The sequence below is a fragment of the Podarcis erhardii genome (genome assembly GCF_964252035.2).
Source record: "Podarcis erhardii genome assembly, chromosome: 6".
NCBI lineage: Eukaryota > Metazoa > Chordata > Lepidosauria > Squamata > Lacertidae > Podarcis > Podarcis erhardii.
In genome coordinates this window covers 49,704,776-49,721,599 of record NC_138510.1, presented here as the reverse complement: position 1 = coordinate 49,721,599, position 16,824 = coordinate 49,704,776, and the positions used below count along the sequence as shown (strand labels likewise).

At 44.8% G+C, this 16,824-nt stretch overlaps 1 protein-coding gene and 1 long non-coding RNA gene across 10 annotated transcripts in view; one reads left to right on the top strand and one right to left on the bottom strand.

Moving 5' to 3' along the window:
* The window catches only part of LOC309344461, a 124,311-nt gene that overhangs the window by 89,111 nt on the left and 18,376 nt on the right, over nt 1-16,824 (top strand). The gene's annotated exons all lie outside the window — the stretch shown is intronic.
* KCNC4 (potassium voltage-gated channel subfamily C member 4) overlaps nt 1-16,824 on the bottom strand; it is a 66,804-nt gene that overhangs the window by 38,097 nt on the left and 11,883 nt on the right. For 8 of the 9 annotated variants that reach the window (XM_081866825.1, XM_081866827.1, XM_081866830.1 and 5 more), the window contains exon 3: nt 13,655-13,840. In XM_081866825.1, the coding sequence (XP_081722951.1) occupies nt 13,655-13,840 (186 nt within the window). Of the gene's footprint in view, nt 1-4,286; nt 4,400-13,654; nt 13,841-16,824 lie in introns of those variants that run through there. The other variant, XM_081866828.1, reaches the window with a different exon arrangement.

The following is a 16,824-nucleotide window of genomic DNA, read 5'->3' as shown; positions in this document are numbered from 1 at the left end:
TATGCTTAATGTATGTAGTTTGGTGTCAGCGTGCTTGTGTTGTTCACTTGTGTTCCTTTGGTGGTGAGAGAGGTTGGGGTTGGCCTAGGATGTGATTGTTTGTTTCCGGTATGGCTCCCCTTTATCACATACACAGCCCAACAGGACAATGACAATAATCCACCAACAGCATACAAATCAATATGGCTAACTTGATCCAAAACACCCACCCACCTCACTCACACACGAAAACAAAGATCACCACAGAGTGACTATTCTTGATGGAACTTCAGGAGAGTGTTGAATCAGCCTAGGTACTAGGCATGCATGCCAAAAGCACATACTCTTTGATGCCTAAAAGGTGTGCATGGGGCTAGGGGCATTGTCTGAGCTTGATAACTCTGCTGTAGATATTAGGTATTTAAAAAGTAACATCAATAAATGCTCTTATAACACACTGCCTTTCGCTGAGGAGGCATGTAATTTCTCTACCTGATTCCTCTGTGGCTTGAGCACTGCATTCTATACTCTGGTTAGGCTGTGATTTGCCCCCTGGACTGAGCCCACTAAAAATATGCAGGACAAACAGCCTGAGATTATATCCTAGGCAGGTATCCCAATTATCCCAACTGAGGGGGGAGATTGCCCTTACTTTGAGGAGCAGAATATTTCAGCACTACCCATCTGACTATTTCATTATACAATATTTCAAAGCTTTTCCCCTTGTTAACTGTACAGAAAGGTCATGTATGAACAGAATCTCTCTCCCCCCCCCTCTCTCACACCCCCCCCCCAGTTGAATGATATGAAACTGGGGCTTAAGAGCTCCTGTAAATTGCAGCAGAGGCTGCTTGGGAAGTCAATTGGAAAGACACTTGTCAGATACAATGCCCATATCAATCAATATTCACTGTTGGTCTAGTTTCTATACCATTGATTCAGGAATTCAAGGAAGGAAGGAAGGAAGGAAGGAAGGAAGGAAGGAGAGATAATTTATTTTAATTATAACTGTTTTGAAGCAGCTTATATTAGATATTAGCAGGACCTGGTCAGGTAGTAGAGCTGGATATATTAAAAAAAGGGACATCAATAGAAGAGAATTGTCATGTTCTTTCAGAATGGTGTTTGGTAGGAATTTTGAAAACATTCTCATAGCTTTTTTATATTTAGAGTAAAAGTTGAAACAATTCTCATATTTGACAATGCTATAAACAAACAAAATAGAAATATTTTGCACATCTTTAGTAAAAGGGCCCGTTTGAGGCAACTATTTCTCATCATATTTCAGGTACGAGAATTGAAAGTGAAAACACTTAGAACAAACAGCTCCTACCCTCCCTTTTCTGAATGACTGTGAACCAGACAGTAATAGATAGAATATGCCTCTTGCAGAGAATCTATTTGGATGAGAAGAAATTATTGCCTGGATTCCCCTCAATTTACAAGCCAGATACTTAGGTGTAGTGAAATGGAGTGGCTTGCCCAAGCTTTTATGGCATTCAGTCAATAATTAAATGCCAATATCTGGATTTTTCATCCACAGCCTTAATTGCCAGGCCGGTCTTTGCTTGGAATCCATTAATGGTTATCCTTCTGTTACTGATATCACAGCACAGTCAATTATGAGAAGAATAGCTTTCAGTGTGTTCATAACCCTTTTTACGGATGTAAGTGTGTGCCATTAACAGCTTTATAAGAGCTATCCAGCAAGCGCTGCTCTCCCCATTATTGCAGCTTTTTGCTGGGTAATGCTTCTTCTGTTGAATTTTGCCTGTCATACTTCTTTTGGGAGGCATTAAACAAAACCAGGGTGAAAGCGGCAATCGTGTGCATGAACATGAACATTAATGGAGTATCTTCTGCTTCAAGCTTTCATGGGCTTTTAATCTGGCCATAGTCAGAAGTAGCTATGGGTAGATTCACACAAAGAATCACAGAACTGTAGAGCTGGAAGGGACCCTGAGAATCATTCAGTCCAACCCCCTGCAAGGCAGTAATATGCAGCTGTTCCATATGGGGATCAAACCTGCAACCTTGTTGTTATTAGCACCCTCTAACTGAGCCATACATCATTAATGTCACATCTCTTGAAGACTAAGAACTCTCATTTGCATCTGGCTGTGTGAACTTCGTGGATCAAAAATTCTGGTGTTTGTGATCTGACGTCTCTGCCGCTGTGTTTCATTTGCAATGGCTGTTTCACACATAAAATGCACCGTGTGGTGTGCAGCCATCAAGTGATGAATGTGTGCACTTGCTGCAAGCTTATTGGGGCCTCTACCAGGAAAGAGGCTTCCCACGCAATTCTGCTGTTGCTTATAAAAATGAAGAGGAACCTCTCCTCACTCAGCAGGACAGAAAGGCTCTTTTGGTACCTCAGCTGGCTATCTGGATTCATAGGTCTTAGTAACCATGACAGCACTGATGCGAAGACTCAGTATTTGACATATCGAGACTCCAAAATACTAGGGCTGCTTCACACCCAATGTTTTCCCTACAAGGGTAGAGTGAGGAAAGTGTGAACCAGAGATGGGGAAACTGTGACCCTCCAGATGGGGTTGGACTCCAACTCCCATCAGCCCCAGCCAGCATGGGCAATGGTGAGGGATGCTAGAAGTTGTAATCCAGTAACAACTGGAGGGCCACAGGTTTTCATGTGTGAAAAATGCACACATGTAGTTTTAGCCACATGCTTGGAAGCTGTTGCAAGATGCAAATTTCAAGCAAATGTACATGTAGCAAAAGAGACACTTGTGCAATTTCCACACACAATATTGTAGGTATCCCAGTCTGTTTATAAAAAATGTAATAAAACCCTCACCCAAACAATTGGAAGGAAAAACGAACCCCGTTTAAACTCCTGGAATCCCTGGAATCCTGCATTGCTCAGAGATTGCAGTATAATGTAACAATATGCATTTTTGTACATATTCCTTGGCCAGAGAACTGCATTGCAAAATTCAGAGAAGTGCACATTTCAAAGGATGACTGCGCTTTGCTTTGCATGTTGTTTGTAAAGTGCAAAATCAGGTAGGCTTACCTTTAAATGTGAACTGAAATGTGATTTGCAAAAGCAAAGCAAGCAGACCCAATCAAAGTGCAGGTAAGGAGAATTCCAACATTATCCCCTTGCATGCAGTGGCAGTTGCAATGGCACAAGTAATGTAACTTCAAAAGAAGAATACTAGTTATAGTAATTGGGAGGGCAGACAGCATAAGAGACTGGCTAGATCAGATCAAAGGCCTACCTAGTCCAGAATCCTCTTTCCACAGTGGATGACCAGGTGCTTATGGGAAGCCCACAAACAAGACTCTCCAGCTCATGAACCCCAGCAACTGGCCTCTGAACCCCTGTTGGTAGTATACAACCATTTGACTAATAGCCTCATCCTCCATTAATTTGTCTGGTCTCCTTTTATAGCCAACTGGAGACGGTCCCTGTCATTGGGTTAGACCACTTACGCACAAGGTTTTCCCTGAATGCATGCATGCATATGCACCAAATCTGAGCCCACTTCCTGCTCTGAACTGACCTGGGAGAGTTTTCTATGTAGTGTAAGAATAACTCCATCACAAAGGACAGGCACTTCCTTCTTGGTACAGAAGTGTATTAACTTTCCCAACTAGCACGTCTTTCTTGTTTTATGGGCTTAAGATGCTTTCCCAGGTCAGCTCCTCTGGGACTGCTCTGCATTCAAACCTCAGTCACTTGACACATTTGTAGCTGATTGGTTGCAGGCAGCTGCATCCTGTTCCCAGGGATGGGTCAGGAGATCAGCAGTTGCACGGGTGAGCGTGGCCTTTCCCAAGGGATGAGAACTAATCCATCTAAATTAGCAGGGAAGGAAATACCTTTCGGGTTCAATGGCCTGAACACAGTTTGAAATTAGCAGGTTTAGCATAGCATGCCTAAAAAACATCTCTCTTGCTCCCCTTCCTGATAAGTCTCAATAAAAGTAGGTGAACCTGAAGATCAATTTAGAGCTTTCGGACTAGCAAGACAACGGTGAAGTGCTCTACATGCAGATGCCACTTTTGCCATTTTTACTTTGTACATCAGCTAGAGGCGGAGTATTCAGGGCTCTCAGCTCAATTCAGGCAACTAAGTTTTCTCATGCCAGGAAAGGTATCCCTGCCAAAATAAACAGAGGCAAACCCAAGGCGGATGGTCCCAGTAAAACTGAGTCACATGTCTAACACGTGATGGATTGTTGTGCACTGCCCAGACCTGTGAAGACTGCACCACACAGTGATGCCAAAGCAAGCAAAAACTACGGCAGCCAGATAGCTGAAAAGTAAACATTTCTCTTTAAACTGATCATTCAACTAGAAGGCAAGGTAGCTGCAGATGCTGCTGGCTTTTGTTGGCCCTCCCCACTCCACAGCCTCCTATGGGGTATCCATGTAGCCCTGGCTGGTGCTGTAAGTGGGGTGGGGGAAGAGTGAAAGGCGACAAGGGGGAAATGTAAGATCAACCACTGTGTTTCACTTGATCTGTACATTTAATGGTAATTGCTCGTTCTCTGGGTTGCAGTCTGGCAACCCCTCGAGGCCACATCTTGATCACTTGAGTCTTTCTTCACCTTTGTGTGTTGGTGTCAGGGGAAAACATTTCAGATAAATAAACTTAAAATTGCAGCCTTCACCAGAAAACAATGATGAGGGAATGGGGGTTGTGTAATCCCTCTTTTGTGGCTTTAACTCAGTGCCTCTGGCCTTCCATTTTATTCCATGGAAGTTTCTTCTTAACTTGAAATGTTCCTCTCACTGTGTCTCTTTGGGGAGGCTCATTCTAAGGAACATTTTGCACTGCCATTGTGTGGATATTACAGACGGACCTCACATGTTATGTGCTTGAGATGGAGAGCAGGGCAGGGTGGGGAGCAAGACTTATTGATTTATCAACAGCGAGGAGGCTTCCAATAAGTCTCTTGGTATCTCACTCCCTAATTCTGGTTTTTGTTCTCACAGCAGCAGGGCTATTAGTCATGCTTTATATACCAAGTTGCATAATGCCAAGTCTAAAAATTGCATAGCAGAGCTGCATGTCAGTTCTAATAAGCGCTGCCTGAAACAATATTATCCTTGCTGATTAGGAATGCTTGGTCCACAGAGGATTTTCCATGTCAAATAGCAACAGGCTTGTCCTTGGTTCAAACAGAAATCAGATTCAGACCCCCGGCTATCTAACACCAGAAAGCCAATAACAGAAGCCACCTGGCTATGTATCGCCCAATTATGGCTCCTAAACCCACTTGGGTGCTCCCACTCATTTGTTCAGTGCCAAAGACCCTGCGAAAACAACTATGAAAATATTTTCCACATACGTTTCAATCCCAGTGTCCTTTCCAGGTTTCCTGCAAGCACCTCATACAAGCACAGAAGTGGAATGGTGAAGGAGAAGGCTCATTGGGGTAATTTAATTGGACGTCCTGCCTGACAAAGGCCACAGCTGTCTCATCAGTAACGAATAAGCTCCTTGTGACTGTGCTAAACCCCTAGTCCTCAGGGCAGACACACACACCTCATTTTACCCTTGACTGCTATATTAACAGATAATTGCAACTCATCTATGGGGAGCTGGAAGCCTGCATTTAAATGAGACTAAGCAGCAATTTTCTACAAGTTGGCAAAAACCTATCAAGGAACATATGCAGCAGCCCAGCTCCACAAAATGTCAGACCACAAAACCACCACTGTGTATGCTGGCCTACCAGGGCTTTGATAAACTTTCTAGGTTCCCCCTTCCTCCCTGCTTTCATTGCCTGTATGGGACTGCAAAAGCAGAGGTGTTTTATGCACCCAATAGGCCACAGTATAAAGCTGGAGGTCTGTGGTGGACTTTGGGGGTGGGAATTGTGAGTTGTGCAGAGGTGCTCTAACAAAACACAACCGACTGCTTCCTTTGTTGTCCTCCCTAACCACTGAAATGTAAGCTTCTGAGGGAGCAGGGGATTTTCATTTTTGCTATGTTAATAGACTGGCCCATATAAAAACAAGACATAATGAAACTAAGGACTTTGTCCAAAGTAGCACTAAGAAAGACTCCCATCAGCACAAGGATTTCTACTTGTGCAGCAGAACTTTGCCCTCTCTACTGCCTCCATAGGTCTCCTAAAACTGTTTTGGGTTCCCCAAACCCTCCGGTGCAGAACTATGGATGGGGCAGGAGGAAGAGGAGAGAAGTTCCATTGCACAAGGGAAAATCTTTGTACTGATGGAACACCTTAGTTGAATACCACTGAAAGTTGGATACCTCCCAGCCCCGCAACTTGCTCAAAAACTATTTTTCAACTCACAGGTATGGCAGGTAGGAAGGCAGCTAATAGAAATGAGGGTGTGTAAAAGTGCATAGGAATTTGTTTATGCATGTTCAGCATTAAAAAACCCAGGGCACTGGACAGGAGCTTCAAGTTGCACTGATTTTTGTTTAAGTTCCAAGGTCAAGGGGATTTTCACTGAGCGGCACCCTTTTCTTTCCATGTTTCTGAGTTATGTCCAAATGGCAAAAAGTTCTGGCTAACCAGCTACCAAATGTTTCAATTCACAGGGTTGTCCACAGCATTGTTCATTTGGGCATCAGTTCTGTGCTACTGCACCCAGATGAAAGTGCAAGCAGCATGATCTAAATGCCTTGCCTCAACTGGGCATCTACAGAAGCATCTACATATCAAGAGCTGGAAGTCTGTACCACCTCCACTGGTCACAGAGGAGACCCACAGTGTACAAGAGCAATGAGGGTGATAAGATGTGAAGCAGAATAAGGCTCCTGTATATAGATTATTTGGGTTTTATGCAGCCCTTGATGTTAAGCCATTCCTTTTGGATGAGCAAAAGATGGAAATGTAGGAACTAATAAAAAAGAGAACAAATTTCAGCAAGGGTAAAAAAAACATTTGCTGATTCAACTCAGTAGTGCTTTAAAAAACCTATTGAAAATATCCCAAATGGTGGTGTCATAACAAAACAGAAGGAATTAACAAAGCTGACAGTTGATTATTTAAATATGATTGGGCAAACTACACCTCCTACAATTATATTAAAATTAAATTAATCAAGGATGCTATTTCAGCTCCCACATCTGATCAGATTGGACTCTTGTGCACACCTGTGGTGGACCGTTTTGGCCCAATGGGTGAGAAAGCCCTGAGTGTACCTTGATAGCATTTCAGCAAGTGCAACTTGACCTGCATAACTGTTAAGGTTCCAAATGCCACACCCTCCTTTGGATTTGATCACCTGTAGTGCACCCAATCCCTCAAATGCATGCTTGTGTGACTTCCGACTTGCAAAATTGGCCTTATTCCACATCGGGGTCCTATGCAGCTGAGCCGATTACAAATAATGATATTCTTCTCAGATACACCAGAGTGATGACAAAGAAGCATGTATCATTTCTCTGATCAGCTGAATCCTATTTCTCTCCAATGAACAGAGTGTGCGGTATTAAGCATATTTACTGCATGACTCACAAAGTGTTGAGAATGGCAAGCTTAATAGGTAAATGAATACACTTAATTTTTAAAAATTGCACAAGTGCCAAGTATGCCCCTATGGAACAAGTGCCTGACAATCCTGCCGGATGTAAGGAGCGGATTATTCACTGGCATAGTGCAGAGTTCATTCAGAGCTACCAAAGCACAGGAATTACAGGCTGATGGAAGTCTCTATCTTTCACCTTCCTCAAGTTTCAGAAACAGGAAGCTCAGCCACATCCGATAATGATTTCCATTTGATGTTAAAGGGATGTGTGCAGCTAGAAAGCAGAAGCTGAGGAATCTTTTGGCTCAGGCCGTCTAGAAATCCTTGATCAGTCTGCACCAACGTGGTCCCCTCCAAATGCTTTGGACTAAAGCTCCCATAAGCCACAGCCAACATGTCCATGCTAACTGAGGTTGGTGGGAGCTGCAGTCCAAGATAACAGGATAACTCAATTGGTTAGAGCATGTTGCTAACAATGCCAAGGTTGCAGGTTCAATCCCTGACTGCTGCATATTCCTGCATTGCAAGAGCTTGGACTATATGATCCTCAGGCTCCCTTCCAGCTCTAGGATTGTATGAGATAGCTAAGAGGCATCACGAGGGCAGCAGGTTTGACTACCATTGCAAGGCAGCAAAAGCAGAGGCATCCCTTGTGCCACATTCTCACCTGTCTGCCCTGTGGCAGCCTTAAGTGTCCTGCTGGTTGTTTGTGTCTGTACTGTACTTTGCAATGGTAATAAGTACCAGCAGTACAATATTTGTGTGTTTGTTTGAGAGTAGGCAGGAGAGGAGGATGGGCAAAGAGACCAGTGGGGGAAGAGGGAGGGTGTAGAAGGAGGGGATGCGTAGCATGACAGAGCCCAGCCTCTTAGGCATTTCCATTTTACACAGCATAGATGGGAAGTAATAATCAGAATAAAAGGTTGGCAGCTCAATTTTTGTGCCTAAAGCTGTGTCCAAACAATAGCTCTCCATGGCATAAGTTCAGCTTTCATAAGCTAAACTGTTAGCGTGGGAAGCAAATGGAGCAGGTGTTTTGAAAAGACAGCTATCCTTTTTTGAAAAAATAGGCTCACTTCAAATTGTATACTTATGCTGGCATACACCAGCCACTGTCATAGTTATATCTCCACAAGCTTTTGGACCCAGGGGTGGGGGATTTGTGGTCCTCTAGATGCTGTGGACTCCAACTCCCATCAGCCTCAGCCAGTATGGCCAACAATCAGGGATGATGGGAGTTGTAGTTCAACAACATCTGGAGGGCCACAGGTTTCCCAGTCCTGCTTCAGACTGTGCTTGCAGTTGTGCTGTTTCCATGGTGTGACCTAGTTTTGAAATGGATGCCATCAAACTAACAAAACTAACAAAATGAATTTTAATAGGGACAAATGTCAGGTTCTGCACTTAGGCAGGAAGAACCAGCTGCACAAATACAAGATGAGGGACACCTTGCCAGTAGTACATGTGAAAGGGATCCAGGGGCCTTGGAAGACAACAAACATAACACAAATCAACAATGTGATGCAGCAGCAGTAGCAAAAAAACAAAAAACAAAAAACGAATGCTATTCTAGGATGCATCAATAGAAGTATAGTGTCCCAGTCAAAGGAAGTAATAGACCACACCTGGAATACTGTGTCCCGTTCTGGGCACCGCCCTTTAAGGAGGACATTGACAAGCTGGAATGTGTGCAGAGGAGGGCAACCAAGATGATAACGCGTCTGGAAACCAAGCCTTATGAGGAATGGTTGAGGGACCCATGGATTCAAGTTGATAGTAAGAGCTGTTCCACAGTGGAACAGACTCCCTTGAGAGGTGGTGGACTCTCCTTCCTTGGAGGTTTTTAAGCAGAGGTTGGGTGGCCTTCTGACATGGATGCTTTAGCTGAAATTCCTGCATTGCAGGGGGTTGGACTAGATGACTCTCGTGGTCCCTTCCAATTCTATAATTCCATGACTCCAATTCACAACCAACCTGCATTGACCTGGAAATGCCAGAACCAAAAAAGCAGTATGGTGTTGGAATACAATTATACTGTACCAGACTGCACTTATTTGCATTTTCTCTCTTGATATCTGTGTCAAGAAGGAGCAAGTGAAACTCCTGTCCAGACATAGGCAACTGATATCAAAAAAGCACATGATCCAGAGCTACTTCTGAAACAACTATAAGAAAATTTGCCAAGCAATAGTTGGTTGTGAGAAGGTGTTTTTGTTGTTGCTTTGTTTGCTCTGCTAATTGCTATGAGTGCAGCTTAACTAGACAGGCAGCTTTCCCAGCAATGCACACAGATGCTGGTTGAAGTCACCCTAAGTGGTTAAAAATGGGTTTTGTTTGTTGCCAGGGAACTGTGTGAAGGCATTTCACAAAGAGATCTGGGCCACCAGGAAGGGAGCTGAGATCATTCTTTGGTATCACAATACTTCATAGGTTTGGCGTGCAGGCACTCATCGCACAGAAGCACACAGATTTATGGGCATACGTTAATGCTGGAGAAAGAGACATGAAATGAGTTGCATTGCCTCATGATCAATTACTCACTTCCACATCCATGTATGTGCACTTAGACATACACCATCGAGCTCAGCTGAGGACTGCCAGAATCAATAGCAGCCCACAGTCTTCTGCTGTTGTAAGAAGCAGCACCCAATATAACTCCTGGTTCTGCAGAACTATTTACAAGCACAGGAGACCCATCATGGACTGAATCCAAGACCCTCAGTATGCTTTTAAATGATCCTTTCTTGCAACAGAGACCCACTACACTCACAGAAACAAAGGTGTGATTTACATTGTACATCAAATGTAAATATCTCATATGTGGTTTGATCATCTGCATTTTAAATATAGTTAAAATATAATATATAATTAATATATAACTCACTCTCTCTCTCTCTCTCACTCTCTCTCTCTCTATATATGTATATATATAGAGAGAGAGAGAGTGTGTGTGTTAATATATAAAATCCACAAATCCCATAGTTAGGGCCTTTCCAGATGATGAGTAGGGGCAACTAGGCTGTTATAAGCTAGCAACAGAAACATGTCATGATCTAAACAGCCTGCTCAAAATACCCTTCTTAGTCCCCGTCTGGATACCAGTCCCAAATAAAAGTATTGTTGCAACCTTGTTGATGCTCACCTCACCATGCTCTGAAAGCATGGAAACTCCTCTGCTACTTCTTTGCAGGTAGATGGCACCAGTACCAGCTTCTCATGTCCCCAGTTGAGCACTGGAGAATGCAGCTAGATGTTTCCTGAGACAGACACCTATCCTTTCCTCTTGGGACAAGTCCAAGTGTTCACTGTGGGATGCTACCTCTGAAGGCTACACACCCCATACTGGTCCCTGTCAACTTCATAGGTCAGACAGGAACAGGACAGGCTGACCTGCAGATTTGGAGACAGGGATGAGCAGATACTGAAACAGTATCTGGTGATCCCACTCCAGATTTGTGAAGGGTTTGCTCCTTAGCCTTTTCTTAAAGATGATCTGCAAGGCAGTGGAGGTTTAGGGTCAGAGGTTTCCTTCTCCTAGATCAGCCTTTCTCAACCTGTGGGTTGAGCTCAGGGATGATGGGAGTTGTAGTCCAACAACATCTGGCCAGAGGTCAGGGATGATGGGAGTTGTAGTCCAACAACATCTGGGGACCCACAGGTTGAGAACCGCTGTCCTAGATGAACAATGTTCCAAGGTGGACAAGTCCCAACTTGCCTCTATATCACATGCAAATACAGCTTCCCTGACCATTGGATCCACTATTGGTCTTGTCCACTCCATCTGCTGGAGCATTTCTTCGCATGCAGAGGAAGTCCCTAACTTACCAAGGGTTTGAGACCCATTGGCTACCAACACCTGGCTTAGCTGGCTGGTCGAAGCCATTCCCCAGAGTGTGACTGCTTCTGCGTGTTGACAAGGCTTCAAATCTAAGCGGCTGGGAAGGGAGGGGAAAGTTGTGGAGGGCCCCAGTGGTTGTTGGACTTGGCCAGTGATCATGAAAGATGGGAGCTGTAGTCTAGCAACTAGAACAGGGCCACAGGCTCCCTGTCCTTGAGCTATGGCTTGCTTTTCAGTTCTCAACAAAGAGGCACAGAGCCAGCAGAACTGCTCATACTAATGACTCAGCCTTATTTGATTATGTTTTCTCAACTGTGTCTGTCTTAAAAGTACTGCCAATAGCTGCTGACTGCTGGTGTTATTGAAATCAATAAACTTACCCAGGCTAGTTACTGTGAACTGCTTCTCGTTTTTTAAAATCTACCCACTGTTCTCCTATGCTTGCTAGTGTAAATCAGAGCTCAAATGCTCTCAACTCATAGGATATTAACAAGGACAAGAGTTGTAAATCAGAGAAAAATATGCCTTTATTGCTGAGAAGGGATATTAAAAAGCCATTTGGAATAAAGGCTGGCAGGCATAAATAGAGCAGAGACTGGAGGAAGTTAACTAAACAGGTAGATGGACTTAATAGATAAAGTGGAAGGGAATCAGAGAAATGCATTTAACCTGAGTCTCTATACAAAGGCAAATCTGAAAGAAAGATGTAAGGGACAGATGCAAGAAAGTGTCCTTCAGATGGCTTGGGGGTTAGATAACTCCATACCCTCCAACATTTCTCCTATGAAAATAGGGACGTTCTAAGGAGAAGCAAGATATTCTGGGATCAGATCAGAAACCGGGGTGGCTTCTGTAAATCCTGGACTGTCCCTGGAAAATGGAGACGCTTGGTGGATCTGGAAATGTTGTGATTAATGTAGCAATTCTAAGGACACCCCCCCATGTGAAATTTGATACCACAGTTAAGCAGCTACTCACTTTCCAGAACTATTGCCTATGTGTATGTATCTCTCTCAATGTCCTCACCCTATTGTCTCATTTCTCCTCCATTTTCACTGTTTCTCTTCTTTCTACCTATGCATCCACATACTCTGCCCTACAAGCAGACACCTCATTTTATTTGTTTGTTTTTCAGGACATTATACAGCTCCAACAGTTTCTATATTCCCTCAGAGATGGAGGCTGCATGCAACCTGATATTTTTTCACACTTCAATGCAAATGTAAGAGTACATAGGCGTTATTTGGGCCTCTTCAGCATGTAAAATAGCTGTTAACCAAAATAACAGCCTACGGTCAAAGAGGAGGAAGCACACAGAGGCAAGCATTGCACAAAGAGTAGTTAAAGCGACATCAAGGAAGAACAAGGGGCAACAAACCATGAGGAAAGAAACTGTGAAGGACCATCTCTGGAGGGACTCTGGTGTAGACATATGGTGGGGCAGATGGATGAAGAAATGAAGAAGAGTAAAATCAAATACAGCCACTCTCAAAGTCTGATGAAAATTGAAAGAAAGTAGGTGAGGTGGAAGGTTATGAAACCCAGCCTGAACACCTTGACAAATCTGCTCCAAAGACATGAGTTACATAGCCTAAATAGTTGGAGATGGAACAGAAGCACAAACCAGGTGTGGCTTTGATTAAAGATAGTTCTGATGCGCTACCTGAATGTAAGAGGAGAGTATTGCTTCTTGTGGGCAAACGGAGCTGCAGCCCGAGTGTTCATATGCCTTGAAATCTCTTGTTGCCATGAGGGGCAAGGCAGCTACAGCTTCTCTCATGCATTACCTCCCTGATCTTGCCCTCCATCCTCTTCCCAACCGTACAGCAGGTGTCAGAGGAGGGTTGTTGACAGGACCAAGAAGGTAGAGGGAAGGAGATGTCATGGCTGCCCTGGTCACATCCATGCCATTTTCTGAATCACTCTTAGGATATTTTAACAGATGTGCCTCCCCCCACCCAAGGCATCCTGGGAACTGCATTTCATGAAGGGTGCTGAGAGGAGACCCCTCACAAAGCTACAATTCCCAGCACACTTAGTAAATTACAGTTCCCAGGGTGCTTTTGGAGGTAAGCTGTGACTGCTAAAGTGGTTAAATATATGGGGTGGATGCGACCTTTGTTTACTGCTTCACTGGGAGACTTACATAAACGTCTTCCAGGTCCCAACCTGGCAACTCTATCACAGGCAGGAAAAGAGCATGAAGGGCTGTGGGCTTTAAAAAGCAGTATTTTCTTCCCTTTTCAGCTGTGACAAAGACTGCAAAGCAGCCCAGCTGGGATTCCTGCCTCATGTTTCTTTTGTCCACAACCTCCCCTCCATCCACCGGCGCTTGCCTCTAGGTCTCCTTCATACCTTTCCGGATGCCACCATCAGCAGTGGAAGAGAAATCTCCAGCACTCAGAAGAAAGCAGGTAGCTGCTTTCTTGTTTTTGTCCCTGGTACTGGAGCGCCTCATGGGCTGGTTCTCCTCGTGAGGCGGTGAAAGAGGCTGCTCCTCGTCTGACAGCACCACGTTGGCATCACCATTCTGCTTGGTATCTTGGAAAGGAGAAAGAATAGGCAAAGAGGTAAGTGTTTTGGGGGAGAGGAGACTGGATCTGTACCTGCTTGGCAAAGAAGCAGGCTCAGTGAGAGTTCGCTCCCCACAGTGTGTGAAGCAATGGGCAGGCAGGCCTAGTGGTTAGTGTCGGACTAGGACCTGGGAGACTAGGGTTCAAATCCCCATTCAGCCATAAAGCTGACTGGGTGACCTTGGGCCATTCATTGCCTCACAACCTATCTCACAGCGTTGCTGTGGGATTTGACTGAGGGAGAACTATGTACACCACCTCAAGCTCCTTGGAGAAAAATATGGGATATAAATGCAATAAATTGGGGCAGGGAGGTTTTTGTCCCTCAGCTCTTCTTTCACCTTGCAAACTGAGGAGTTCTGTAGAGAAAAAAAGAGGCAGTGAATCTGAAGTAAATCTTCACTTTGCTGGAAAATGTTAGGCATATGCTACTGAAAGAGCCAACATAGCATAACCAGCGCATCCATGCTTGCAGCAGGGCTTCTCCTTCCTTTTCTCCCCTGCACTTCTCTCCCAGGTTCCCACAAAATCTGCTCTGGTGCAGATTTGGGGATATGTGCAAGGGGTTGGAGGGGAAGAAGAGAAGCCACAAGTCCCATTACAAAAACAGGTTTTTGTTGTGCAAGCAGGTAGACATAAGAACATAAGCTGAGACTGCTAGATCAGGCCAGTGGTCCATCTAGTTCAGCATCCTGTTCTCACAGTGGCTGACAGAATGCCTCTGAGAAGATGCAAACTGGACATTAGCGCAAGGGCAAAGGTCCTTGGAGAAGATGAGGCATACCTGGCAGCTGCACAGTATGGAGGGGAGTGGGGAAGGGTAATGCTCTCTTGATGCTAAAGCAGCAGCCATAGTGTGGAGACTACATGGGCAGCACAGGTTAGACCTACCAAGTTGCAACTCAGTCATGTACTTTAAGTCCCTCAGTGCTGTGGGAGACAAGGCAGTCGTTCTTCTCCCGCCATCTCCCTTCAAGTTTATACCATCGGATGGTCTGGCCATGATCCTGGGATGCTTCCAATACAATCTAGGCTCAAATTCTTGTCTTTCAGATTTGGGGGTATTGGTGGTCTGCATTCAGCTCTTTCGCCATTGCAAAACATACCATACCAAATGCTCCCCAATACTGTTATCAAATACTGTATGCTATAGAAAATGTAATGCATATGGAAGATTTGACTCTATAATGCAATGGCTTCCACTAGCACAATGGGGCATCTTCCCCATCACCCTTCTCTGCCCTCACATGCCCCACATCCCCAATTGGTTTGTGGGTTTAGAACCCCCAGAATAGGGCACAAGGAGAGGAGAGGGCGGATGGTTCCATTAGGCAAATATAAATGCTTGCACTGATGGAACAAGCTGCTGAGTGCTACATTAAACTCCTCCCCATAACTCTGCAGAAAGAGAGAGCGCTTGCAGAAACTGCCTGCCAAGATAGCAATTGTTACTGCTATGGCAATGGCTCTATGGTTTCTACAGAAACTGCAGTCTCCTGCAAGCAGCTTTCTGTATCAGGTACTTGATAAGCCTCGTATGAGATGCCTCTGATTACATTCCGTCCCTACAGTCCTGTTCCAGTTCATAGACAGGTGTGCTACTCATTACCTCATACCAATGCCACAGTCTGAAGAAACCAAGTGAGCTGCTCAACCGCCATGCTCTGACGTTCTTAGATTCCTCAAGAAGGCCAGTTAGTGCCAGTTATGCTAGCTGTGTCATACCTGGTCCAACTTCCTGCCAGTAACAGAGCTTGCATATCCAGACAGCTTCCTTCATCTGGGTGGCAAGACTGGCACTTGAAAATGGCTACAATCAGCCTGCCATTGAACCTCTTTGACAGGCCAGCCTAAAAGCATTATCCGGCCACTAACAAGGTGGGAAATCTTAAGAAGAAAATTGAAAGGCTGGCTTCCTGCTAGCAGTGATGTGGAGGGTGAGCCAAGGACATCCTCCTGAGACCTGTGTCTGAAAGCCCTTTGTTATTACTAAATCTAGAGAGAATCCATTCAAGGCAGATCCTCAGCGGGTGTTAGATGCTCCAGTTCTACTGTTATCAATGCTCTTCTGAGTTCCATTCGTGCCTGTGGATATGTGCATGGGCAGTTTCTTTAGGACTCATTTACTGGAAGGCTCTTGCATGCAAATTCTTGCCTCTGTTGTGGCAAAGGACAATAAAGCTAGCTCTCTCTCTCTCTCTCTCTCTCTCTCTCTCTCTCTTTCTCTCATCCCCTTTAAGTGGTGCTGTACACTTAGGATCATCACAGTCCCAGCGCACTCCCGACTGCTAGACAGGAGCCTGCAAGAGGAATCCCTTAGAGAGCCACAGCCCTGGGCAGCAACTATGCCTCACTTAACAACAAGTGCCAGCTGCTGAAAGGGGAAAGCACTGCAACAATCAGAAACAAATCACCTGCCTGTCATGTTCACAAGCTTTCCACACGCATGACATATATCAAGGACTACTTGGCTGACTCTGGGGTGCTGAAGAGCACCCTTTATCAATACTTGTTGCTGCAGAAAAGGTCAAGTGGCATCTTCTTTTGCTTTTACATGGTCAAACTGCACAAACTGCTTAACCTATTTGAATCCCATGGTTCAAAGCAGTCATGGGAAGTACCATGAACAGGGGATTGTTATGCCTCCCACCCCCACCCCCCAGTTTCTCTGTGGAATCTTTCTGCACTATTAACAGCAGCAAATAGCAGCTTTGGGGGGACAAATAGCAGCTGGGAGGGGGTGATTTTCCACGGGAAAACAGCATAAAGGGAACAGCTTAGCTCTCCCCTCTGCCCCTGCTCCTGCCATCAGGGCATGATCCAGATCAGGGTCCCCACAGGTTCAAAAAGGAGAACATCCTTGGAGTAATGTCCAAAGGAGAAGCTTGCACAACTCCCCTGAAAGAGGCATGCCAGCACTGCCCCTTGCAGTGATCCATGGAAGGTACTTTT